At 52.4% G+C, this 23,995-nt stretch overlaps 2 protein-coding genes across 4 annotated transcripts in view; both read left to right on the top strand.

Annotated features, from left to right (window-relative positions):
* The window catches only part of MBTPS1 (membrane bound transcription factor peptidase, site 1), a 60,097-nt gene extending 58,652 nt beyond the window's left edge, over window positions 1–1,445 (top strand). Inside the window, exon 23 of the mRNA XM_081032703.1 lies at window positions 325–1,445. Coding sequence (XP_080888829.1) covers window positions 325–563 — 239 coding nt within the window. The 3' untranslated portion in view covers window positions 564–1,445. The remainder of the gene's footprint in view (window positions 1–324) is intronic.
* A 4,174-nt stretch (window positions 1,446–5,619) lies between these two features.
* On the top strand, window positions 5,620–23,987 carry SLC38A8 (solute carrier family 38 member 8). Of its 3 annotated transcripts, XM_081032707.1 has the most exons (11): window positions 5,620–5,732; window positions 6,165–6,359; window positions 9,928–10,126; window positions 12,418–12,559; window positions 13,227–13,328; window positions 14,673–14,730; window positions 18,781–18,895; window positions 20,198–20,345; window positions 20,749–20,957; window positions 22,213–22,264; window positions 23,749–23,987. In XM_081032707.1, the coding sequence occupies exons 2-11, from the start codon at window positions 6,177–6,179 to the stop codon at window positions 23,840–23,842; spliced, it is 1,302 nt and encodes a 433-aa protein (XP_080888833.1). In that variant the 5' UTR covers window positions 5,620–5,732; window positions 6,165–6,176; the 3' UTR covers window positions 23,843–23,987. The 3 variants fall into 3 exon arrangements, with proteins under 3 accessions (XP_080888833.1, XP_080888832.1, XP_080888834.1); XM_081032706.1 differs by lacking the exon at window positions 5,620–5,732 and having other exon boundaries at window positions 6,025–6,359; XM_081032708.1 differs by lacking the exons at window positions 5,620–5,732; window positions 13,227–13,328 and having other exon boundaries at window positions 6,025–6,359.
* The last annotated feature ends 8 nt before the right edge of the window (window positions 23,988–23,995 follow it).

The raw sequence follows: 23,995 nt of genomic DNA, 5'->3' as shown, positions 1-23,995 counted from the left end.
GATGGTTGCAAAACACTGCGAATGTACTTGATGCCACTGAACTGTCCGCTTCAAAATGGTGAATTTTATGTTCTATGAATTTTACCACCCAATCTCCCCAGGGGATTCCTGTAAATAGGCCAGGTGGGAGCCCCTGGTGTGGAGAGTGGGAGAGGTTCTGGGGTCAGGACCAGGGGATGAATGAAGCCCCTGCAAGGGCTCCATGCCCCCGAGCTGGCCCTGCTCAGCGTCCGGTCCGGCTGCTCAGCCACCATGGGGTGTCCTTAGGATGCAGGGGTACCAGGGAGGTGAGCGTTCAGACTGGACGTTTCCTTTCCCTTCCAGGTACCGTTCCGTCTTCTTCACCCAGAGTGGGACTCCATCAGAACTCTGGCTCCAGCCTCCCATCAGCAGGAAGGGGACAGCAGAACTTGGCACGGTCAGTGGCCTTGGGCTGTGTCTCCACTGGAAGCTCCAGCATGGGGAGTGGGGTACACGTGGGCCTCCAGCAGTCAGAACTCAGGCTGCTGGTGTATCGGTTTCCTGTTGCCGCTGAGACAGGTTACCACAAATTTGTGGCTTAAAACAACACATTTATTCTCCTACAGTTCTAGAGGTTGGAAGTCCAAAATCAGTCTCACTGGGCAAAAATCAGGTGTCAGCAGAGCTGGTTCCCGCGGGAGGCCCCAGGGGAGATCCACTTTCCTGCCTTGTCCAGTTTCTAGAGGTTTCCCAAATTCCTCGGCCCATGGCCCCTTCCCGCATCTTCAGTGTGCATTGCTCCAACCTCTGCCTCTGTCATCACGTCACCTCTCTGACCTCTGACCCCTTCTGTGTCCCCGTTTTGAGGATACTATGATCACATTTAGGGCCACTCAGATCTTCCAGGATCCTCACCCCATCTTAAGATCCTTCTTACTTTCACCTGCAAAGTCCTTTTTGCAATGCCAGTTCACATACAAAGGTCTGACAATTAAGTTCAAGAACTTATCCTAGAAAAAGTGTTACACATCTCATTGCTGAATATCACTATGGTCACCTTCGAAATCCTCCCCTTGGGGAGCTATGCACCGATGCCAGCACCTAGTCCACCCTTCCAAGCAATTTTGGAACTCTTTTTCTGGAATGGCCATCAGAGCTGTCTTTCTATTACACTTGATGTCCTCAATGTCTTCCTTTTAATATTTCCTTTATCTTTGGGTAAAGAAAGAAGTCATTGGGGGCCAGATCAGGTGAGTACGGAGGGTGTTCCAATACAGTTATTTGTTTACTGGCTCAAAACTCCCTCATAGACAGTGCCCTGTGAGCTGGTGCATTGTCGTGATGCAAGAGCCATGAATTGTTGGTGAAAAGTTCAGGTCATCTAACTTTTTCATGCAGCCTTTTCAGCACTTCCAAATAGTAAACTTGATTAACTGTTTGTCCAGTTAGTAAAAATTCGTAATGAATAATCCCTCTGATATTTTAAAAAAAAAAAAAAGGTGACCAACATCGTTGCAACAAGTTCACGAACTTAATTGTCACACCTCGTATTCACAGGTTCTGGGATTAGGATGGGGACATCTTTAGGGGCCATCATCCAGCTGACCATGCTGGATTTCTCTCCCTGGGCTGTCATGCGTTTCCTGCAGGAGGACTTAGGTCCCTGGTTAACTGCCACAGGTGGAGTTGCCTTAAAAAGTCCACCGTTCCAGTCATCTAAAGACCTTGACACTTTGTACGGTCAGGAGTCTGGCTCACTCCACCCAGCATTTCCTAAAGCCCCCAGGGCAGAAAACTGCAGAGAAAAGGGGGCTGTGGGCTGAGGGACACAGGTCAGACAGGGTCCCTCCGCGCTCAGAACTGCTGTTTTCCACTTGGTGGACATGCTGGCATCTCCTGGGGAGCTTTACAGAAATCCCAAAGCCCGGCTACCCCGATCAACTTCATCTGCAGCCCTGAGGGGGTGTCTGGCATTGGGTGTTCTTGTATGGCCAAGGTTCGGAATGCTCAGCATCAGGCAGAGGGAAAAAACACATTAAGTGCCGGTCATGGGGTTTGATGGGTACTTGTTTCAACAACAGGTAACAAGCACTGCTTACTTCTGTGAGCACATTCTCACAGAACCCTCGTGACAGCCCAACAGAATACGGATGTTGTAACCCCATTTCTCAGGTGCCCCAGCGAGGCCCCGATGAAAGCCCGTGAGTGACCAGGTCGCCATTCAGTCCCACTCTGGCTCCTAGACCTGCCCTCATCTGTCTTCCAGAACTTTCTGTCACACCTCCAGGAAAACAAGCCAAGGTCACCATCTCCTGGAAGTCCCTCACTTGTCGTGGGACCCATACTCTATGGAGAAGGAAAGGAGGGACCCCAGGAACAACCCTTGATGATGGTTGCTCACCTGGTGGGAGAAGGGAGACGGCTCCCAAGTGCAGGCACCGGGCTAAGCCACCGCCTGCCTCGTCCTCAAGGGCGCTGATGTGCCACCTCAGGCTTTCCTGTGCAGCACAGCGCCCGCCGCCCACACAGATGGGGCCCCACAGGGTGCCTGTCTGCTGCCACGAAAGGTCACCCAGCCCTGGGATGCCTACAGAGAGAGCATATCAAAGCCCCTCAGAATTAAGAGGTTTTCCTAGTGAGTGGAATTTCACAGCCTGGTGGCCAATTTCTAAGTCATGCACACTAATGGGCAGCTAATGAGGGACCCGGGCAGTGACAGGGAGCTGAGATTAAGGAGTACAAAGCCACAGCCCGCTGGTCTTTCTGCCTCAGGGGCGGCTTTAGGGAAGAAAGTAGATGGTCGGGCTGCACTGGAAGGCCTGAGAGCCTACATCTGCCAGCTACTGCACTGCACGGCCCCCTATTCCAGCCCCTCCTCCCCACTGTGCCCATGCCAACCTCAGCCCCTGGTGCAGCAAGAAAGGCCTTTCCCTGGTGCCCCGACCTGGGTCTCCACCCAGGAGACTCCAACCCCAGAAAACCTAGGCCTTTCTGGGAGCATTGGCTCGTCTCCCCACCTGAGCCTTCACACAGGGACTCCCCGCTCCCCCGAATGTCTCCCCTCTCCCCAACCTTTTACTATAGGTGCACAGACTTATCAGCTCCTACACCTCCTCCAGGAAGCTCCTCCAGATTCCTCTCCCTCCCGGAAACTCATGGTCCACTCCTCCCACTGGACCTTGTGGTTGTCTGGTCTGATCTCCACGTGGTCTATCCCCTCCTCCAGAACAGAGACCTTCTCTTCCACCTCTGAATCCCTAGGGCCTGACATACAATAGGTGCTCAGTCAATCTGTGTTTGTCAAATGACTATCTGTGATTGAGAATACAATCAGGCCCCAGATACATAAGGAGCAGTGTATGGTGGCCCCTAAAAGATATGTCTGTGCCCCAGAGCCTGTAGATGTGACCTTCTTTAGAAAATGAGTCTTTGCAAGTATATAATTAATTAATCCTTCACTAAATTAAGGATCTCGAGATGAGGTCAGCCTCGAATATCTGAGAGGGCCTAAATCCAATGACCAGTGTCCCTATAAGAGAAAGAGAGGACACAGACAGAGGAAGGCAGAGATTGGAGTGATGGCGGCCATAAGCCAGGAATTACCTGGAGCCTCCGGGAGCTGGATGAGGCAGGAATGATCCTCCCTTAGAGCCTTTGGAGGGAACGGCCCTGCCCACACCTTGCTTCAGACTCTGGCCTCCAGAACTGTGAGCAGGTACATTTCTGTTGTGTTGAGCCCCTCAGCTTGTGGCAATTTGTGACAGCAGATTCAGGAGATTAATACATGGGGAGAAACCATGCCACTTTCCTTCCTTCTGTGTTTTCTGGAGTCTGTGTATTTATCCCACCATTCATTCATTCATTCATTCATTCACTCATTCAGCACTTCCTGTCCAGGGTACCATTAGAGTGAGGGTGGGGGAGGGGTGGAGGAGACAGCATAACATCACAGGCGTTGAGATGACACACACTCGGGGCTAAATCCCAGCCCTTGTGAGCCACTGACTTCACCTGTCTGAGCCCAGTTCCTGCTCTGTGCAGTGTGGCGATGGTGACACCCCCTCGGGATTCAGTGTGAGGACATCTAGCACTTGCTGGGAGTGCACGGTCACACTGAGCCCGGCTCCCGTGGTGGCAGCAACCACGCTGCCTGAGGTGTGGTCCAGCTCGGAGCTCCTGGCCAGTCCCACTCTCTTCTCACCAGTATATGCTGGGATGCTGTCCACACCGCAGGCCCAGCACTTATTGACCACCTGCTGTGTGGAGCCTGCAAAGGTACAAACAGTCTGTGGCAAAAACATGACACAGTCAGGGGGTTAAGACCGTCAGAAAACACATGGGAAGAAAAGTGTGAGGCCAATCTGATGCCCCACAGATAAGGGCTAATTGGGTGAGGCACTTGGCACTGAAGATGTTTAACTGAAAGCAGCTATTCTCAAAGTGAGATCCCTGGCAAGCAGCATCAGCACCACCTACCGAGGTTCCCCGAAAATAAGACCTAGCCGGACAATCAGCGATAATGTGTCTTTTGGAGCAAAATAATTTAATAAAAGACCCAGTCTTATTTTACTATAATATAAGACTGGGTCTTTAATATACTATACTATACTATACTATACTATAATATAAAATATATAATATAATAATATAATAATATAATATATAAAAGACCGGGTCTTATATTAATTTTTGCTCCAAAAGACGCATTAGAGCTGATTTTCCGGCTAGGTCTTATTTTCAGGGAAACACGGTAGGAGTAGGTTAGACCAGCAGATTCTCAGACCTACCCCAGACCCACTGAATCAGAAACTCTGGGGACGAGGCTCTGCAATCTGTGTCGTAACACACCCTCGAGGGGCTTTGAGCCTGGGATAAACAGGGTCACATCTAAATTCAAGCTCTGACCTCCAGGGGCCTACATTTTCTGGAACGGGACCATTTTGGATACTCTGCCATCTTAACTGACAATGTATAGGGTCTCAGAGGTGATCTCTACTCTTAAATGGGACAAGCAGGGCCTGTCCCCCGGAGCTTGTGAGAGATGTGCAATCTCAGCTCCCAGGCAAGGCATAGTGAATCGGAATCTGCATTCTCACAAGACCCCCAGCTGATTCTTGTGCACATCCTTGTGATTGGGAACCATCTCCATGAAGTACCTCTGTGTACCTCAGTCTACAGCTTCCCACATCCCCCTGTGAGGCGGGTATATGGGAAATGAGACTTGCAGAGATCACACACTGCTAGCCGGTGACAGACACTGAGCTCCAGGCTCTTTCCATGCCCCATCCCTCAGACTGGGGGCCTCAGAGAAGCATCCAAAGGAAGAGGCATGGGGCAAACTGACCCAGGTCCCTGCCTGAGATCAGGCATGCCCCCTTGATCTCTCCCAGCTAAGCTCCCTCTAACCCTCAGGCAGTAGGGGAAGCCCCGCCCCCAGGGAGGGGTTTTGGGGGGAGGGGAAGGAGTCTTTAAGATGCCCTTTCTCAGGCCTGAAGTCTCAGAAGCCGTTAGTTCTTGGGACAGATGGCGCTGATCTCATGTGCCTGTCCCTCCAGTTTTGGGGACGTGACCCCAATACCTCTCTAGGGCTCCCTTAGAGAGAGAGAGAGTCCCTTCATGATTCATTACCCTCCTAGCAGAGCTAGAATCTTCCTTCTTCCACCCCTCCTGGCCCAAGAAATGCAGCTGAACCACCTGGAGCAAGCCTGAATCCCCAGAGTCCTCGTCTGGTGGCCAAGGAGTGTCTCTTGCCTTGCAGTTCACATTTGGTGGTAAGGCCTGCAGGCTGCAGCACAGTCAGGGCAGGAGTCTGGCTGGGGGCAGAGCGGTGGCGGGGTGAGGGCAGTGATGGGCAGCAGGAAGGAGATGCAGGTTTGGTAGAGAAGCGGGGAGGACGAAAAGGTTGGGGATGAGTGGGAGAGCAGCAGTGACAATAAACACGGTTAGAAAGCAAGAGGGGGAGGTGAAGGGGATGACATTTCATGAGCTGGAAAGCAGTGAGGACCGTAAGTTGGGGGCCAATGAGCGTGTAATGTAAGGGGGAGGGGAAGCAGAGGCCCGGGAAGAGGGAGATGGTGGCTTGGGAACACTGAGGCACATGAGGTGGCTGTGGCTGAACTGGGGAGAGTGACCTGTCACAGGTTGAGAATGATACCATGAACCAAGGAGAAACTGCAAAGAGTGTCCCTCTCTCTGCCCCTCAGTTCCTTCTAACCATGGAGGGACAGACCCTCGGAAGCAGAGGCCTTTTGGAAAAGCCCGCAGCCGCCAGCCCCAGTCTCTCCTCCCTGGGCGCTGTCTTCATTCTCCTGAAATCCGCCTTGGGGGCTGGCCTGCTCAACTTCCCCTGGGCTTTCTACAAGGCAGGTGGGGTGGGCCCCGCCCTCCTGGTGGAGCTGGTAAGCCCCTAGGAAGTGTTTGGGGGGTTTCTCCTCGGGCAGGATTCTCCTCAGCAGTGCTTCTGCAGATCTGCCTGTCTTAGAAACCACACCGGTGGGGTTTGATTTTTCTGCCTTGCTCAGCTCATGAGGGGAGAAGACAACCCAGTGCAGGTCAGGCTAGGGCAGAGAACATTTTCTATCGGCGGAGGTCTGCCGCCAACCCGGGGCTGGGAAGCTGTGGGCAAGACACCTGGATCGAATGATCCTGGCATTTCAGTCGGGAAGGCCCTGAGAAGACGCAGTCTCTGAGCAACTGCCTGGTCAATTGACTTCTCTTGCCTGCCTGTCTCAGCTCCACTAACCAGAGCTTCAGTCCGTGTGCAGATTGGGTCAGGACTAAGACTGTCGGTGACACCCCCACACTGAGCTGGGCCCGGCCCTCAGTGTCAGACCTTCAACCACTTCTGCTGGCTACCTTCGAGCCTGCATTCCCCTTCCAGAAGCTCCAGGGGCCGAGTGTCCTTCGTGGAGAAGAACCACCGATGAGCAAAGCCTCATTTTATTTTGCAAAGATTCTTTTTCCTGGCTGATTGAAGCCGCTGTGTGTTGTGGCAATGCCTGCCCAAGAGCTTATCTCAGATGACTTTTTTTTATGGCAGCCAGTTGGTAACAGGCATGTGGTAACTGTTTGTGGGCCTTTGGGCCCTTTTGGAAACTATGGAATTCCGGGCTGTGCAGTGTCTGCTGTAACCTGCTATGGCTTTAGATGACTGGCTGTGTGGGCTCGGGCCTCAGGAGGCTTGTTCTAATGGGGAGCTTGGACAAGATGTAAGAAGTCAAATGAGATAGCTTTAGATGGTGGGTACTGCTAGGAGGTCCTGTGAGAGAGGGGAGGAATGACATGAGGTGAGTAGTCAGAGAAGGCCTCTTGGAGGAAGTGACATTGAGCTGAGCCCCAGCGGAAATGGAAGAACTTGTCCAGGTGCATGTGAGGGGCACACATAGCTGTGTTTGGACGCGTACAGCAGAAAGGCCACCCTTCCAGAACCACGGGGAAGAAGCTTTGTCTCCAACCACAAAGGGTTAATGATGAAGCAGGTGGGGCTGTGGGGGGGATAGGAAGGGGTGTGGTCAGTCACACCTGTGGCCAATCCCAGGGTGGCAGGCAGGGCACTGGGTCCCCACTCCTCACACTTGCCGCATCTCCTGGGCACATTGCTGAAGTGCAGATGCTGATTCAGCGGAGCTGGGTGGGCCTGAGACTGTGCATTTCCAACGAGCTCTGGGGGGGCATGGCTGCTGCTGATGTGGCTTGTCCATTGTGCAGCATGGTCTAAAGCTCCCTGCCTTGAGCAGACTGGTGGAGACGGGACCTAGACATAAATAGATGGACATTCAGGACAAGGGAAAGAATTAGGCTGGCAATGGGCACCCCCACTTCTGCCTCTCCCCTCTTAGCCAAGGAGACTTCTGCCCTTGTCCCCTTTACAAGGCCCCAGTTTGGGCAGGAGAAGCACTTAAACATCCCCACCACTGGGAGGTCAGCAGTGTGAGGTTGTAGGTCTCTAATGACTCCCCCGTTAGGACTGGAAGATTCCTGAAATGTAATGAACCCCAAGCCTCTCTAAGAGCTGCAGAGAGGCGGGGCCTGAGCACGGGGTCCTAACGGCTGTCGTGCTGCGCAAAGGCTCAGGGTCCCTCTAGCGAACATCTCACTGGCAGAGGTGTTCTGACTGCACCTCTGTTCCCCCCACTTCATCCACAAATATCTGCTTAGTACCTGCTGTGTGCCAGGTACTTCTGGGGAGTGAAATGGTGAGCAATAAAAGACACGATCCCAGTCTGCACAGAGCTTAGAGTCTGTGAGTGAGAGATGCTGGAGAGCCCTGTAATCCATGGATAGTTGTAAGCATGTGTCCTTAGGCTGCAAGACCAAAGCAAGGGTCCTTCCTACGTCTTCTAGCTCCTGGGGGCTCCTGTCATCCCTTCGCTTACGGCCACATCTTTCTAACCTCTGTTCCATCATCACACTACCTTCTCCTCTCTGTCTTCTCTTCTGTCTCTTACAAGGTCATTTGTCATTGGACCTTAGGCCCACCTCCACCAGGATGACCTTATCTCAAAATCCTTAATTATCCCTGTAAAGACCCATTTTTAAAAATGTAATTCTATCTTCATCATGTATTTCTGCAAAGCCTGTGCCCAGTAAGTCACTTCCACGGGTTCTGGAGGTGAGGGTATGGACATAACCTTCTGGGGGACCCCCATGCAGCCCACTGTGGTTGTCTCAGAGCCTGAGATGGGTTTAGCCCACCTTGGGGTGACGGGTCAGGGAGACTTTCTAGAGGAAGTAACCTCAGAGAGGAAGAAGAAAAGGAGTAAGAGTTTCCCAGGTGGAGGGAAGTGAGGGAGGGCGAGAAACTAGCGTGAGCAAAGGTCCGGTGGCCAGAGGGAGCATGAAGTTTACGTTCCTCTGACACAGTTCAGTTAGATGTTTCTCCTCAGCAGCTCTCATTGTGGCTTCTGGACTAACACAGAACCAATCTGCTTGTCAGGTGACATGAACTGTGTCTGCAGACCAGCCATCCTAGCTTCCCCCAGGCTTCTGGGCTGAGTGTCTCCCAGCTCTGCATTGTTCTCCTTCCCACAAACGTGGGAGGGGCACTGGGGCCCAGGGACCAAGTTCAGCTTGGGGTCAGGTAGCCTTCAGCCCTGGAGGGGATCAAAATCACTTAACTCTGTGCAGCGAGTGGGGCTCTGTTGCATCGATGGGGGTGTCTAGTGGCACTGACACTTTGGAAAGCAATTTGGCAACTTCTTAGAGCATTAAACACATGTGTACCCTGTGACCCAGCCTGACTCCTGGATGTGTGTCTGAGAGGACAAAATGTACATCCTCAAAGTGACTTGTTCTAGGTTGCTCCACACTTTGTTCACAGCAGCCAAAAACTAGGAACAACCCAGGTGTCTGTCAGCAGGGGACTGGATGAAGCAATGGTGACGATACCCATATAATGGAATGACACTCAGCAAAAGAAAAAGGAATACAGGACTGAGGCACCCAGCGTGGCTGGATCTCACAGATGTTACACTGAGTGGAAGAAGCCAGATACAAAACATGTAAAAGTGGGAAAATGTTAGAGCTGAGGTTTCTTCTGGGGATAGGAGGGGGGCACAAACTGACCGGGAAGGAACAGGAGGGAATGTCAGGGTTGTGGTAGTACGTTCGGTGTCTTCATAGAGGTACATTTGTTGTGCCTCGTCCAGTGGTCATTCTTATCCACGTAACCCACAGTGCATGAAATTTTAGAAGAGTCATTTAGACTCTGGATTTCTGATACCTCATCTGCTCATCTGGGCAGAATGGTACGAATCATCCCAGAGTCACAGATGGACAGAAAGTGAGGCCTGTACAATCCACCTGCATTGCAGCTCTGGTTTCAGGGCAGGGGAGGGGCCCCCAGGTGGTCGGCAGCCGTGCCCTCTGCAGGTGAGACGCCCAATGGAGGGAACCATCCAGTCCAGGGGGCGGCTGGCGTGGGTTCCGGGCTGTGGGCGCGCCCTGGCCCACGGTCCTGCTCTGCAGGTCTCCTTGGTCTTCCTGATTAGTGGGCTGGTCATCCTGGGCTATGCCGCGTCCGTCAGCGGCCAGGACACCTACCAGGCTGTGGTCGGAGGGCTGTGCGGCCCCACCATCGGAAAGCTGTGCGAGGCTTGCTTCATCGTCAACCTGCTCATGATATCTGTGGCCTTCCTCCGGGTGATCGGGGACCAGCTGGAGAAGTGTAAGTACCTGCGCTGGAGTGGGGGTACCCTAGGCGTCCATTATGCACCTGGAGCTCCTGGTTGGTGAGCAGGATTGGACCCTGGGCTGGGCCTAGGAACCGCAGAGACCAAGACCATCCCTGAGCTCCCAACATCATGGGGGAGGGAGATTTGGAATTAGTAATTACTAGCACAGTGAGAATCATGGAAGGAGAGGGAGGCTATGGCTGGGATGTCTAGTGAGGTTAACCTTTTTACAAACGAGGAAGTGGAGCCAACTACAAAAAAGCACCTATGAGAGATAACATCTTGAATTTTGGGCTGTTGAAGACTCAACCCCACTAACCTCAAGCACTTTGACCTCTAGTCTCCCACTAACAATTTCCCTCTAGGCACTGCTTTGGCTGCATCCCGCCAGTTTTGGTATGTTCTAATTTCATTTTTGTTGCATTCAAACATTTGCAGTTTTTTTCTGTGATTTCTTCTTTGACTCACAGGATGTTTAGCATTGTGTGGTTTGATTTCTAATTCCATTTTCTAGATTCCTTTTTGGTTTCTACCTTAAGTACATCATGGTCAGAGAACACATGCTGTGTGATGTCAACTTTTTGGCGTTCGAGATTTGTTCTATGGCCCCCCCACATGTTCTGTCTTGGTGAGCATTCCACATGCTCTTAAATCTTAAAGGATATGTATGCTGCAGTTGTTGGATACAGTGTTCTAGAATTCTCCATCAGGTCAAGGTGGTCCACAGCTTTGGAAGATCATATCTTCCATAGTCTTGCTGATGTTTTCTGGTCTAGTTATTCTAGCAGTCTGAGAGAGAGGATGTTAAAATCTCCAACTGTGATTGCAGAGTTATCTATTTCTCTCTTTAATACTGTCCATTTTTGCCTCAGAGTTTTTGAAGCTCTATTATTAGGCACACACCCATGAATTACCCTTTTGTTATTATGAAATATTCCTTTTTGTTTCTGGTAATACTTTGTCATTAAATTAACCTTCTTTGCTATGAATATAAGCCACTCTAGCTGCCTTAAGATTAGTGTTTGTGCAGTATTTCTCTTCCCAGTCTTTCAGCGTGAATCTAGCTGTGGCTTGGGATTTTAAAATGCGTTTCTTATAGACAGCATATGGTCTTGCTGAAAGCAGCCTCAGAATCTTTCTGAACATAGCAACACCACCACATGACCAGAGTTGAAAGTTCAGCCACTCCACAGTGAGGTTGTAGGGGCCATCTCACCCCACGGATTCCAGCCTCAAACCATCTTGCCATCTCCCCTTTGGTCTCCCCTCCCCCACCTGTCTTACCTCTGATATGAACTCTAAATTCTCCATCTTACTGTGGAGGAATAAAAACGGTCCTAGTTCCTTGGTGTTCCTTCCACTGAGAGGATGGTGGGGTCTGTGTCCCCTCCCATGAATCAGGGTGGACTCTGTGATGGCTTGACCCAGCGGAACATGGCAGATGTGACAGTGTGCCAGTTCCAGGCCTTCATCTCTGGGAGCCCCCAACTGCCATGGACTAGCCTGGCGGGGGGAGGGGACGGGAGAGGCGCAGGTCCATGTGGAGAGGCTCTGAGACGGCAGGGAAGGCCCCCCTGAGCCCAGGTGTCCTTACCAGGCACCTGCTGTGGGTGGAGACATCGAGGACCCTCCAGACCAGCCTTCCCCACCCAGCCAAATACCCTCAAAGTGAACTGAGCCGGCCCCGGGGGGAGCAGAAGTGACCAGCACAGCCCTGCCCCAATTTGTCACCTCCCGTTGGAGGCAGAAAATAAAATTGTTGCTCTAGGTCACTGTTTTGGGTGGTTTGTTGTGCAGAGAATGGTGGCAGCTTGGCTCTCTCTAGCACCAGCACTAAACAGCTACTCCAGGCCCCAGCTCAACCTCCAAAACCCACAGAACTCCTAAGCAGAGACAAAAATGATCTTTTGTAAGAACAGAAAGGCCCAGGTGCCTCAAGGGTAGGTCGGTGTGTTTTTTTTTGTTTTTTTTTTTTCTGTTTTTTCTCTTGTTGCTGGATTCCAGCACTTGGAGCAGTGCCTGGAGGAACTTGAACGCCTATTGAATGAATTCCTGTGGTGGGATTCGGATTCCTTGCTTCCTGGTGGCCCGTGACAGGGTCCCCATCACACTTTCATCCCATCCCGTTAGACTCACGTAGTCTGACTCACTTTGGACTGACTTAGAGCCCGTGGTGAACCCCACCCAGGGACGGAGAGCCGGGAGCCGTGGCTGGGCACTGGCGGTGGGTGGGGGCGGTGCAGGGCTCACTGTAGCTCTTCCCTGCTTCCCTCCTTCCCGCCAGTGTGTGACTTTCTCCTGCCCAGTGCTCTGCCCGCTCTGCAGCCCTGGTACACCGACCAGCGCTTCTCCCTCACCCTGCTCTCCCTGCTGGTCATCCTTCCCCTGTCCGCCCCGAGGGAGATCAGGTTCCAGAAATACACAAGGTACGTGGCTGCGGACATTTCCTGGGAGGGAAGTGGCTCAGACTGGGTCCCACGGGCCGGCGTTTGTAGCAGGGTTTCTGTTTGCCTGGAATAGAGGAGCTGCCAGCAAGGCCTTCCCATGTGGAGAAGTGGAAAAAGATGAAAAATGACACAAGCAATATACATGTATGATAGGAAATAGAGATAAGCAAGGAAATACCGTAATGACATAGCCTGCTGCTGACATGTTGTTATTGAATTGTTACAGATTTTAGATGCGCACACACATGCCCACACGGCACAGAGACATATAGACAGAGAGACACACACACAGACATACACATACTGTTTTTCATTTTGTGATCTGTGGCTTTCCGTATCTTTTTGAAAAAAAGAAAGCCTGACCAAAGTATGCATACGTGTTTGCAACCCGCCTTTCCCTGTTGTGTTGAGAGCAACCATGGACTTTTCACTTTGGGAATAGAGACATAGGGAGCAGGAGAAATGGCCTTCCCGTTGTCCCCACCGTGCAGATAAGGAAACCGAGGCTCTGAGCAGGAGACCTTTGCTGGACACCTTGCTAGTGTGTGCAGAGCTGGCGTTCAGACCCCACTCTGTGTGGCTTCCAGGCCCTGCCTGGCAGGGCAGGTGGCCCCGTGCATTTGTGGTCACTCACCGTCTGTGTTAGCATCCTAGGCACGCTGGCCGCCTGCTACCTGGCCCTGGTTGTCACGGTGCAGTATTACCTCGGGCCCCAGGGCCTCGTTCGTGAGCCCCGCACTGCATTGAGGTGAGTCCAGGGGAGGACCTTTCCTGGCTTCCTGGGATACTGCAAGGGGATCCTGGAAGGAAGGGCACGTCTCCTCCCACCATGCTTTGCACAGAGCCCTGGCTTCTCTCTGTGAAAGCCTTTCATGTTTCTGATGCCACAGGGCCCAGTGAAGGCCCCTTTCCTTCTTCACAATGGGCACCATTGTTGCTAGTGAGGACCGGGGCTCAGCCAAGGACACAAAAGCAGTCAATGCCACGCCAGCCGAGCGCTCCTAGGCTGCTGCAGAAGTTAAGAATGAAGAGTTAAGAATCAGCAGGTACATAGCACAGCGCAGGAGACAGCTCTGGGGTAGTGCCCGATGGCTGCTGTAACAAATGACCGCCAACTTGGCGGCCTAACACAACACACACTGGTTATCCTACACTTCTGGAGGTCGGACGTCCAAAATAAGTCTCCCTGGGACAAAATCCAGGTATCGGCAGGGATGATTCCTTTTGGAAGCTTGAAGGGAGAATCTGTTTCCTTGCCAATTCCAGTTGCTAGAGGACACCCACATTCATTGGCTCATGGCCCCCTCCTCCATCTTCCAAGTCGGCAACACTCCTTCTCTCGGACGCTACCTCCATAGTCACAGCTCCCTCTGACCACAGCCAGGAAAGGTTCTCTGATTTCAAGGACGCATGTGATATGGTGGGCCTGGGTAATCCAGGGTGATCTCCTCATCTGAAAATCCTGACCCTTAATCATATCTGCAGAGTCCCTTTTGTCACGTCAGGCCACATGTTCACAGGTTCCTAGGATTAGGATGTGGACGTCTTTGGGGGGCATTATTCTGGTATAACCAAGAAACCCTGACTCTATAGAGAGTGTGGTTTATTCTCCACTCCACTCTATGTCCCCAAAGGGGCCAGAGGGTGGCACCTAGAACTGCTTGTCAAAGGAAGCTGGAGCGCCACCATTCTGAAAATTCTGCCCCTTGCACACCTCAGTCCTTTCAGGAAGCTTGCACGGAGGTCAAACTATCCTTGCACTGTTGGGGGTCTGTTTGATGGGTGCCGCCTGTGCTCACTGGGCAGAGGCAGCCTCAGAGGGAGGTTGGGAGTGCTTGCTGGCCATGCTGTACCCGAGCTCTGCCTGCGCGGAGCACATGAAGTTACCAAATGGGAGCACAGATGTATTTCGAAAGTGCGGCATTGAACATGTATCCTTTTCCATTTCCCCAAACCTAGTAGTAGATGCGGTCATTAAAAATGTATTTTGCAGTCATGCTTACTTACACCTTCCTGGTATTGTTTAGAACTCATCTTCAAGTTGAAGGGGGTTTTGAGTTTAACTCTTTGTAATCAACATGTCTCTTTGCAGTCCTTCCTCCTGGACCTCTGTATTCAGTGTCTTCCCAACCATCTGCTTTGGATTTCAGGTAATCTTAATATCTGTGTTGACGGCTGTGGCGTTTGCAAGGTGTGGTGACTCCCAGCTCCCTTGGGAGAGTGTGGCCTCCTCGTCAGGAGAGAAGTTTGAAAACTTGTTCTAGGGCTGCCTGTGGGGCTTGGCCCCTGGGCTCAGGGAAGCTGGTATTGCCACTGAACTTGGGAGCCCAGCCCCCACTGGGAGCCAACAGCCGCAGCACATTTGTTGGGTCCAGGGTGGAGGGTGGGGATGTGGCACCTGTCCCTTACTCTGCAAAATTCTCACAGACTGTCACCACACCTGGAGACCTAGCACCACCCACTTCCTCATACAGAATGCCAGGTGGGCTCTGCCCCAGGGCCCTTGGAGAGGAAAGTGCCTGCCTTGGGAGGCTGGCAGACTAGAAGGGCTGGAAGGTGTGCAGGTGGCTGCAGGGCGGGGGTACAGGGCAGAATATACAGAATTTCTGACGAAGTGTCATGGAATGAGAGTGGGTTTGTATGTGCAGTCCAGCAGAGGGGCTTCTGACATAGCCCTGGGTGGGGCAGATGCAGAGGCACCATTTTCAGGCTCCGATGCCTTTCATCTTGAAGATAGTGGGAGGCGGGCAGGTGAAGGGGAGGGCGTTCCAGCCAGAGAGGACAGCACCAGTGAGCCACAAAGGGGAGAGGGTCCCAGGTGGGCTGGCGAGCCATAAAGGTCTCGGCTAAGTGGGTGCTCCATGGAGTGGTACTCCCTGCCTTCCATCTTTCTTGGGCATTTCCAGGTTCCTAGCATATGGCAGCTGACTTCATTCTGTCCTTGTTTATGTTAGAAAATATTTGCTTCTCTCCTAAAAAACCCACCCACCACAGAAACAACACCACCACCACAAAGCAAAATCAAGTTTGCAAGGGAAAGTGGTTCAGGATTGACAATATCTCAGCTTCCTAGCCTGAATTGTGTCTTCCCGTATTCATCACCTAGCTCCAGATTCTGTTCTTCATCTTGCATTTTCTTGCAGAAACACTTTTGAAAAAAACTCTGAAATGCTTCCATTTGTCTTCCTTATAAATGAGTCGATGGTGTCACTTCTGGGGCTTACCACATCGCTTACAGGACATTTCTCACATTTCTTCTTGCACCCCCAATGTTTTGGAAGATGTAAAGCAATGACTTTGCTGTCTACTGTTTAGATGTCATTTAACCATCCCTTCTGTGCCTGAGCACCATATGGTGTGACAGGCTCACGCGGGAAGGGGGCTGCTTTCCAGATGCTTATGAGGAGCTACCTCTCTCACCTTTGCTTCAGCTGCGTCATTTGATTCTCCTAGCAACCGAGGCCTGGGCTGCCGTTTCCAGGGACATGGGATGTAGCGATGGGGAGTTGGAAAAAGATATGAATGGTGGGGTGCAGGAGGCACTGAGGTCAGAGCAGGGGCTGCCAGGATCCAGCTTGGAGCGTCAGGGATCTCAGGGTCTGGGAGTCGGGGCAGAGCAGGTATAGATGAAGATGATAAGAAGTTGAGTGGGCAGTGGGACAGGCTGGAGCGGCTGTGCGGGGGCAAGAGGAGGTTACCTGCTGTCCTCAGGAGCTGTGGTTCAAACTGCCCCTCCCACCACATTCAGCACTTGGGCACCCCCTCCAGCCTGCACAGAGTTGGTAAGAGGGGTCTGCGGGGAGCAGAGGGGGGTGTGAGCTCTGCTTCCAGCCCTGGCCACACTCGGGACTTCTCTGTGGTTGGTGTGTTAAACAGCGTTATTGGTGTATAACTCACATAGCACACGTTTCACCCATTGAAAGTGTCTAATTCAGTGGTGTTTAGTATGTTCACAGAGTTATGCAACCGGCACCACAGTCAATTTTAGAACATTTTAGAATATTTAGAACATTTAGAAACCTGTACCTATTACCAGTCACTCCCCATCCCCCTCAGCCTTTCCCCAGCCCCTGGCAACCACGAATCTTCTTTCTGTCTCTGAGGATTTGCCTGTTCTGGCCATTTCATATAAATGGACTCCTACAATACGTGGTGCTTTTTGTCGGACGTCTTTCACGCAGCATCATGTTTCTGAGGTTCACCCATGCTGTCACATGTGTCGGTGCTTTGTTCCTTTTCACGGCCGAATCATAGCCCACTGTGTGGATGGATCACAGTTGATCCAATTCCTTAGCTGGTGGACATCGGGCTCTTTCCATGTCTCAGCCAGTATGTGCTCCTCTGCCCTGCATTCCATCCCTGCGTGAGTAGTGAGCCTGCGCGCAGCCAGCCACCCTCACAGACGCTCTCCCAGCAGGGCAGCCCTGGCCTCGGGAGATGTGCTGTATTTCCCCTATAAAACCAAGAGAAACATGACCCAGGAGTCTTAGGTCCAACTGAGGACGAATGGCAGGGCTCCATCCAGCCACCGCCAAGCATTTTTTCCGTTCCTGAATTTGGGAGGCAAGGACATCGATCTGTGAAGTTGCACTGCCTAGTGCTTGAGGGCCCCTAGGGGCATTAGGCCCTCACTGCCTGGCTGAGCCGGCCTGCAGACCAGCAGGCTCCTGTGAGGTCAGAGAAGTCTCTGGGAGGAAGTTCGAAGGTGCACTGGTGCCCTGAGGCTGGTCTGTCCTCTCCCCCTGGGCTGGCTGCTGCCACCATGGCAGCTGGCATCGGGAGAATGTGTACTCCACGAGGGCGGGGCCATGCTGGGCTAGTGTATGTGGGATCCCAGACTTGCGCTGAGTTGGACCGGTAAGCATTTGAGTGCCAGAGAGTTGGGATTGGGTGGAGGGTAACCTGTGGCTGCCGGGTGGGTTAAAGAGATGGGTAAATGACTAACCCCCAGAGTGTTCTTCAGCTGTGGGCCAGGCTCTGTGCTTGGCATGAGTGAGGCAGATGCCGTGCCGTAGCTGACGGTCAGATGATGAACAAGCAAACCCCAACTTGCTCACATGGGGGGACATGGGCACACATGAGAGAGGAGCTTGGCCCAGTTGTGGAAGCCTTTCCTAAAGGATGAGTAGGAGCTGGCCAGACCAGGAGAGAATCCCAGGGAGAGGAAACAGCTCGAGCAAAGGCCCCGAGGCAGCACAGAGGGACAGACGGAGACTGAGTTCTGTGAGTGAAGGGATTGTGATGTTTGGGGAACCTGGAGAGTGGGTAGGAGGAGATCAGCACGTTTGGTTTCTGATCAGAAGTGAGAAGTGGATGTGATGGTGGGAACCCAGCCCACGGGCCTGGGAGGATCCCAGAACCCACAGGGTACCTTCCAAATACAGCAGCATCTCTGAACCTGGGCATTAGCCTCTCCTGGGCCACTTGTAAAACATCACTGCCCAGGGCCTGCCCCTGATAGATACAGGTCCCATCACAGGTGGGCTCTTGGCATTGGCGAGATGTATTTTATATTTAAAAGTTTTACGGCAATATAATAAATGCATACACTGTATATAAATCATAAGTGTATGTACCCCCATGTAACCATCACCCCAGTTAAGATATAGAACATCGTCAGCCCCCCTGGAAGGCTCCCGCATGCTATTTTCCACTGAGTGGCACCCACCCCACCTACACCACTATTCTACCTTCTGGCACCATGAGTGGTGGTTCTCAGCTGGGTGGTGACTTTGCCCCCCAGGGGACACTGGGCAATGTCTGGAGACATTTTCGACTTTGACAACTGGGGACAGGTATTCCTGGCATCTAGTGGGTCAAGCCCAAGGACGCTGCTTAGCATCCTACAATGCACAGGACAGCCCCCAACTACCAGGAAGGCCGTGATTGAGAACCCCGTTCTGGCTTGTAACTTGAACTTCCTATGCATGGAAGCATTTTTTTGTGTCTGGCTTCTTTTGTTCAGCATCAGAGCTACGAGGTTCTTCTGTGTGGGGGTATATAGTGTACGCATCTTTTTTCAGTGCCACATAATATTCCACCATGCAAATACTATCTGGTGATTTGCTTATGCCTTCTACGATGAGGGGACCTATGGATTTTTGCCTGTATTTTGGGACAGTGATACTTTTTAGATTGCTCCAAGTGATTCTAAAGCCTAGCTGGCCTGAGCCCCACGGCGTGCCACCGCTGTCTTCCAGTGTCACGAAGCTGCGGTCTCCATCTACTGCAGCATGCGCAACCAGAACCTGTCCCATTGGGCCCTGGTCTCCGTGCTGTCCTTGCTGGCCTGCTGCCTCGTCTACTCACTGACAGGTAAGGCCCTGCCGATGGCGCCCAGGAGCTGGGCAGGGAGTGGCAGGAGAAATATGACTACCCAGGTGTTTATAGAGAGCTCAGGGTGTGCTAGGTGCAGTGCTGCATAGAATCCCTTCTCTTGTTTAATCCTTAACATCCCATGGGAAAACCCCCATTTCATAGATGAGGAAACTGAGGCTCCGAGGGCTTCCATTGCTTGTTGAAGGTCTCCCAACTAGATGTGGCAAAGCGGAGGCCCCAACCCTGGCCCAGCTGTGTCTGAAGCCCCCATGCTTACACATTGTGCCCCCTGCCTGCCACTCTCTGATGGGACGGCGATAATGATGGTCACCGTAGCGTTACATTTGAGTAGCCATTTACAAAACACTCTCGTGGATTCGGGTGTTCACAACCCTGTGCTGTAGGCAGAAGGGTTCTCAAAGGTGGTGGAAGTGTGGCTCAGAGGGGGGCTGTGACATGCCTAAGGTCACACAGCATGCCCTTGACCATCTACTTTCATGGCCCCCTCACTCTGTTGTCTGCCCATTGGAACCTCTGAGTCAGGAAGCCCTTGGGCTACAGTGAATGCGTAAGGAGCCATGGTTACCTAAGAAACTTGGGTGACCTCTCCCCAGCAGGGGAGGTCCCTGTCAGTCTGTGGCCCCTGGATCGGAGAGCGACCTGGTGATTGAGATTTACCTCTAGACGGCTGAGGTCCAGGGCCAGCAGTATCATAGGACCAAAATGAGCCACAGCTCTTGGCCAGAGGTGGGTGTCTCAGGACAGAGCAGGTGACCAGGATGCCGAGAGAGCATTGGGTGGTGGGGAAGTGGCCAGGCGCCCTGGACCTGGTTCTGTGGTAACTAGCTGTCTGGGTGGTTCTGGCAATTGTTGACGCCCTGGGCCTTTGTTTTCCCCATCAGGAAGATGGGTGCACTGCCAGCTGCTTTCTTTGGTTCTATAGGTGTGGGATGGCCAGGGCATGGAAGGATTTGATATAGTTTTCAGAGTACTGTGTGCTTCCAGTGAATGTCCACTCTGTGAACAGGCCCCCTCCGCCAGCACAGTGAGCTATTTGAAAGGATAAACAATAATTTTGCCCAGCAGGACTTTTTGTCAGAAGAACACAGTATCGTATAGGCTGAGGACAGGAAAGCCTTGGGAAATGGCAGAAAGGGGAACTCTTCTAGAACCTTCCACCAACTCCTAGGGAAATCGTACAGATGGTAGAAGCCGGTTACTGTTGGTGTGTGGGAGTTGGGGGTGGGGCACAGCATTTTCTGATCAGCTCTCCCGGCTTCCATCCTTCTTCCCTCCCAGGTGTTTATGGCTTCCTGACTTTCCAGACAGAAGTTTCTGCTGACATCTTGATGTCCTACCCAGGCAACGACAGGGTCATCATTGTTGCCCGAGTCTTCTTTGCTGTCTCTATCGTGACTGTCTACCCCATCGTGCTCTTCCTGGGGAGGTGAGCCTGGCTCAGTGGGGACACCATTCAGCACAGGGCACTGACCTATTCTGCAATTTAGCGCATACAGGCACTGCTAGCTGGTGTGTTGTAGGGACTGCCATCATCTCTGTTTCGTAGAGGAGGAAACGGGGTCAGAGAATTAGGTAATTGGCCCAGCATCACCGGGTAGTGTCAGGACTGGAGCCTAGTCCCAAGCAGTCCTTGACTTCTCACCAAGTGGCCCCTCGCTGTCGGCTGCCTGATGTGGACTGACCCCCGAGGGCTGGCTCGATCCCTGGGGATAAGCCCCTGGTGAGGAATGGGAGCCCTGCCAGGTGCGCAGGGAGGAGACTCGAGGGAGCCCAGTGGCAGGCAGGTGAGCTCAGGGCTGGAGCCTCTGGGAGCCCATGTGTGTCTCCAGGTCGGTGATGCAGGATTTCTGGAGGAGAACCTGCTGCCAGGTGTGTGGGCCCAGGGCCCTGGCTGACCCCTCCAGGCTGGGGGTCCGGATGCCAATGACCATCCTGTGGGTCATTGTGACACTTGCCATGGCCCTGTTCCTGCCAGACCTCAGCCAGATCATCGGCATAATCGGCGGCATCAGTTCCTTCTTCATCTTCATCTTCCCAGGTGAGGCTCCCGCTTCTGGGCCTCCTGCCTGCTCATCTTTCCCCCACCCTGTCTTTGGGGAGTACCTGTACTGGGGGTCAAGAGTCTGGAGGGTGGGAGCCCCTGTGTAGGTAGGATGGCTCCCAACCCTGTGAATGAGCCAGGCATGGACTGGGGCCTTTCTAGACCGTCCCTGTTAAGCAGCTCAGCGGCCCTTGATGGACGTACCTGATGGGAGCACCATTGGCATCCCATCCTGCAGATGAGAAGACCGAGGCCCAGCGGCCTCCCAGCTGGCACAGCAAGTGCAGAACCAACCTCACAGCATTGCCCACTTTCCTCTGCTGCTGCTCACTGCAAGATTTTGTTTTGTTTCTTTAAAAACATTTTCAATTCCATGAAATTCCTATCATTCAGAGGCACCTCATGAGGTTCTTCCTCCCGCTTTCTCCCCTGGCCTGGGAGGCAAACATGGTCCTCTGATGGATGGTTTGTTCGGAAACCTTCCCAATGTTAATGAGCGATGAGATGTTCCAGTCCCAGCGTTCTGAGGATCATCCCAGACTGGGAAACCCAGAAGCCAAGGTTAGAGGGTGCTTCTGGAGCAGGAGCATTGGAGGGGCCACTGGTGCTCAGGGCAGACACCACAGCTCCATGCTGCCCTTGGCTCTGATGCGCTTTCAGATGACAGCACTGAGGTCAGATGACCTCCTCCCTTGGCTTCCTGGCCCAGGGCTGCTGGTTCAGTCACGCTTCTTGGGGTCTGAAACAAACATACAGTAAGTTGGGCTCAGTGCCCATGTCCTGGGACAGGTTTGGAATGGGGGGAAATGCCATGCAGTTTTAGGCAAAGCTGTCTGGCAGAACTATTAAAAAATAGAGAAAGAAGAAAGATTGAAAGTAGAAAGATGGAAAGAAAGGAAAAGAGAAAACCAGCATTTGCCCGTTGTTGCATGCAGGCCCGAGACTGGCCCTGCACATCTCGTCACAGAGACCCTGGTGGGAAGGTGTGGTGTCATTGTCATCTGAAAGACTGAGACTCGGAGAGGCCAAGGCGTTAGGTGGATATTGAGCTGGGACCCCACTGCAGGATCCTTTGTCACCACACTATGCCCCCTTGCCATGAGCTGGATGAGCCACGAGCCACTTTAGGCAAAGGCCTTGCTGGCCTCTTGGGTCCCTGGGAACTACTGAGTGTTGACTAAGCTCTCTCGAGCTCTGGGCTGCTTTGGGTTTGATGATGAAGAGCTGGGGCGACCCCCTGTCTCCTTTGCAGGTCTGTGTCTCATCTGTGCCATCAATGCTGAGCCCATAGGACCACGGGTTAAGTAAGTGTCTCCAAATGAGGGTGGCAACTTGGGCTCAGAGTGAGGAGAATGTGAATGCTGCAGCGGCCTGTGGAGGTCCTGTCATCCTACAGATGAGAAAACTGCTGGTCGTGGGGTCGGGGCAGTGTCCACACAAGGAGAAGGTGTCTGAGCCAGGACCTGAACTCAGGCCAGTGACCAGGGCCTGAGACCTTTCATTTCATGCACGGCCCTCCCTTCCACTCTGATGGTTGTGATCTGTGGTTAGAGCTTTAGGAAGATTTGAGGTCTTCCTGGCAAAGACCCTATTTCCAAATAAGGTCAGGTTCACAGGTTTGGGGTGGACATGAATTCTGGGCACCATCATTCAGCCCAGGACAGATGCTCTTAAGTGATCGCAGCCATGGGTCCCACCTGCAGGCCTGTGCCTGTGTCCCCTTTCCTCTAGGTCACATCAAGACCAAGCTTGGTTTTCCCAAAGCTGCAGCCTGGGCTTGGTTCCCTGCTGGGTTTTCCTGGATGTCTCTAAACCTGCCTTGGGCTTAGATCTGGCCCCCGATTGGGGGCACCCAATCTAGTTCAATCTCTTTAGCACTCTTTGAAGTCCTGCTGTTTTTGTTTTGTGCATTGATCCACACTTACAACAGTTTTAGTGATGGGCTTTCAAGATTTTAACTCTAAAACCACTTTAGGGCCTTCTGATCCATCAGAGCTGCTCTGAGGAGCACTTCAGCCCCCGGTCGTATTCACCTCTCTCTCCCGCTTCAGATGGGCAGATGTTTATGGCACTGAGTTGCCGCTCTGAGATGCAGCTTGGCTAGAGATGGTCTTTCTATGACAACGGATCCTTGTTGCCCTTATTAATGGGGCCGGAAATATCTCTGGCGGCCCTGCCATTTTGTGGGAATTTTATTATCATCAATCTCATCTCACTGTCTACACTCTCTCTTCTAGTTACATTATGAAGCTCGCAGACATGGCCTGGGTGACCGCCAGTTCCAGCCACCTCTGCCCTCCTGCGAGCTCCTCCCCTCGTCGCTATTCCCATCGTGTGTGACTTAGAGCTTTCTCCTTTCTCATGTTCAGGGGGCTTCGTCCTCCCACCCCCAAAAACGGAGAGGAGTGAAGAGGAAGGGGGTTTGAAACGAGTGTCTCGCTCCCCCCCTTTTTTGGGCTTTGATAAAATATTGGGGAGGAATGAGGTTATGAAATAGATGGAGTGAAAGGTTTTTTAAAGTTGCCTTGGGTACTTTATTTCCTGTTGTCTCAGAAACCCATCTCTCCAGGTAGGGGAGAATATTCTGAATTTTTTCCAAATTGATGACACAACTGGCGTCAAAGATTAGGTTGATGCAAAAGTAATTGAGGTTTTTGCAGTTATTTTTAACCTTTTAAACAGCAATTACTTTTATACCAACCTAATAATAAGATTTCTGCATGTGCTTGGCTTGTCTGTGCAAGACCCCAGAGAAGTACGTGCTGACGTGGATTTGCTGCCTTGGCAGGTGCTGCCTGGAGGTCTGGGGAGTGGTGTCTGTGCTCGTCGGCACCTTCATCTTCGGGCAGAGCACGGTGGCAGCCATCTTCGAGCTCTTCTGAGGGACGGCCCATGCCTGAGCAGGAGGGGGCCTCCATAGGCCACCCTGGTGCGGAGCGGCTGCTTGGGTCTAGCCATGAGACCAGTGTAATTCCATCATAAAGATGCTGGAGAAACTGATACCTTCTGCCTTCTCAGGCTGCTCATTGGGGCTT

This window comes from Rhinolophus hipposideros (assembly GCF_964194185.1).
Source record: "Rhinolophus hipposideros genome assembly, chromosome: 21".
Classification (NCBI taxonomy): Eukaryota; Metazoa; Chordata; class Mammalia; order Chiroptera; family Rhinolophidae; genus Rhinolophus; species Rhinolophus hipposideros.
Note: the sequence above shows the minus strand (reverse complement) of the source record. Positions and strands in the feature narration are given on the sequence as shown.

Coding starts and splice junctions, on each gene's coding strand:
- SLC38A8 (XM_081032706.1), top strand. CDS start 6,117: ATGAACCAAGGAGAAACTGCAAAGAGTGTCCCTCTCTCTGCCCCTCAG. Junction 6,360..9,927: donor CCGCCCTCCTGGTGGAGCTG/GTAAGCCCCTAG, acceptor CCTGCTCTGCAG/GTCTCCTTGGTCTTCCTGAT. Junction 13,329..14,672: donor GAGCCCCGCACTGCATTGAG/GTGAGTCCAGGG, acceptor GTCTCTTTGCAG/TCCTTCCTCCTGGACCTCTG.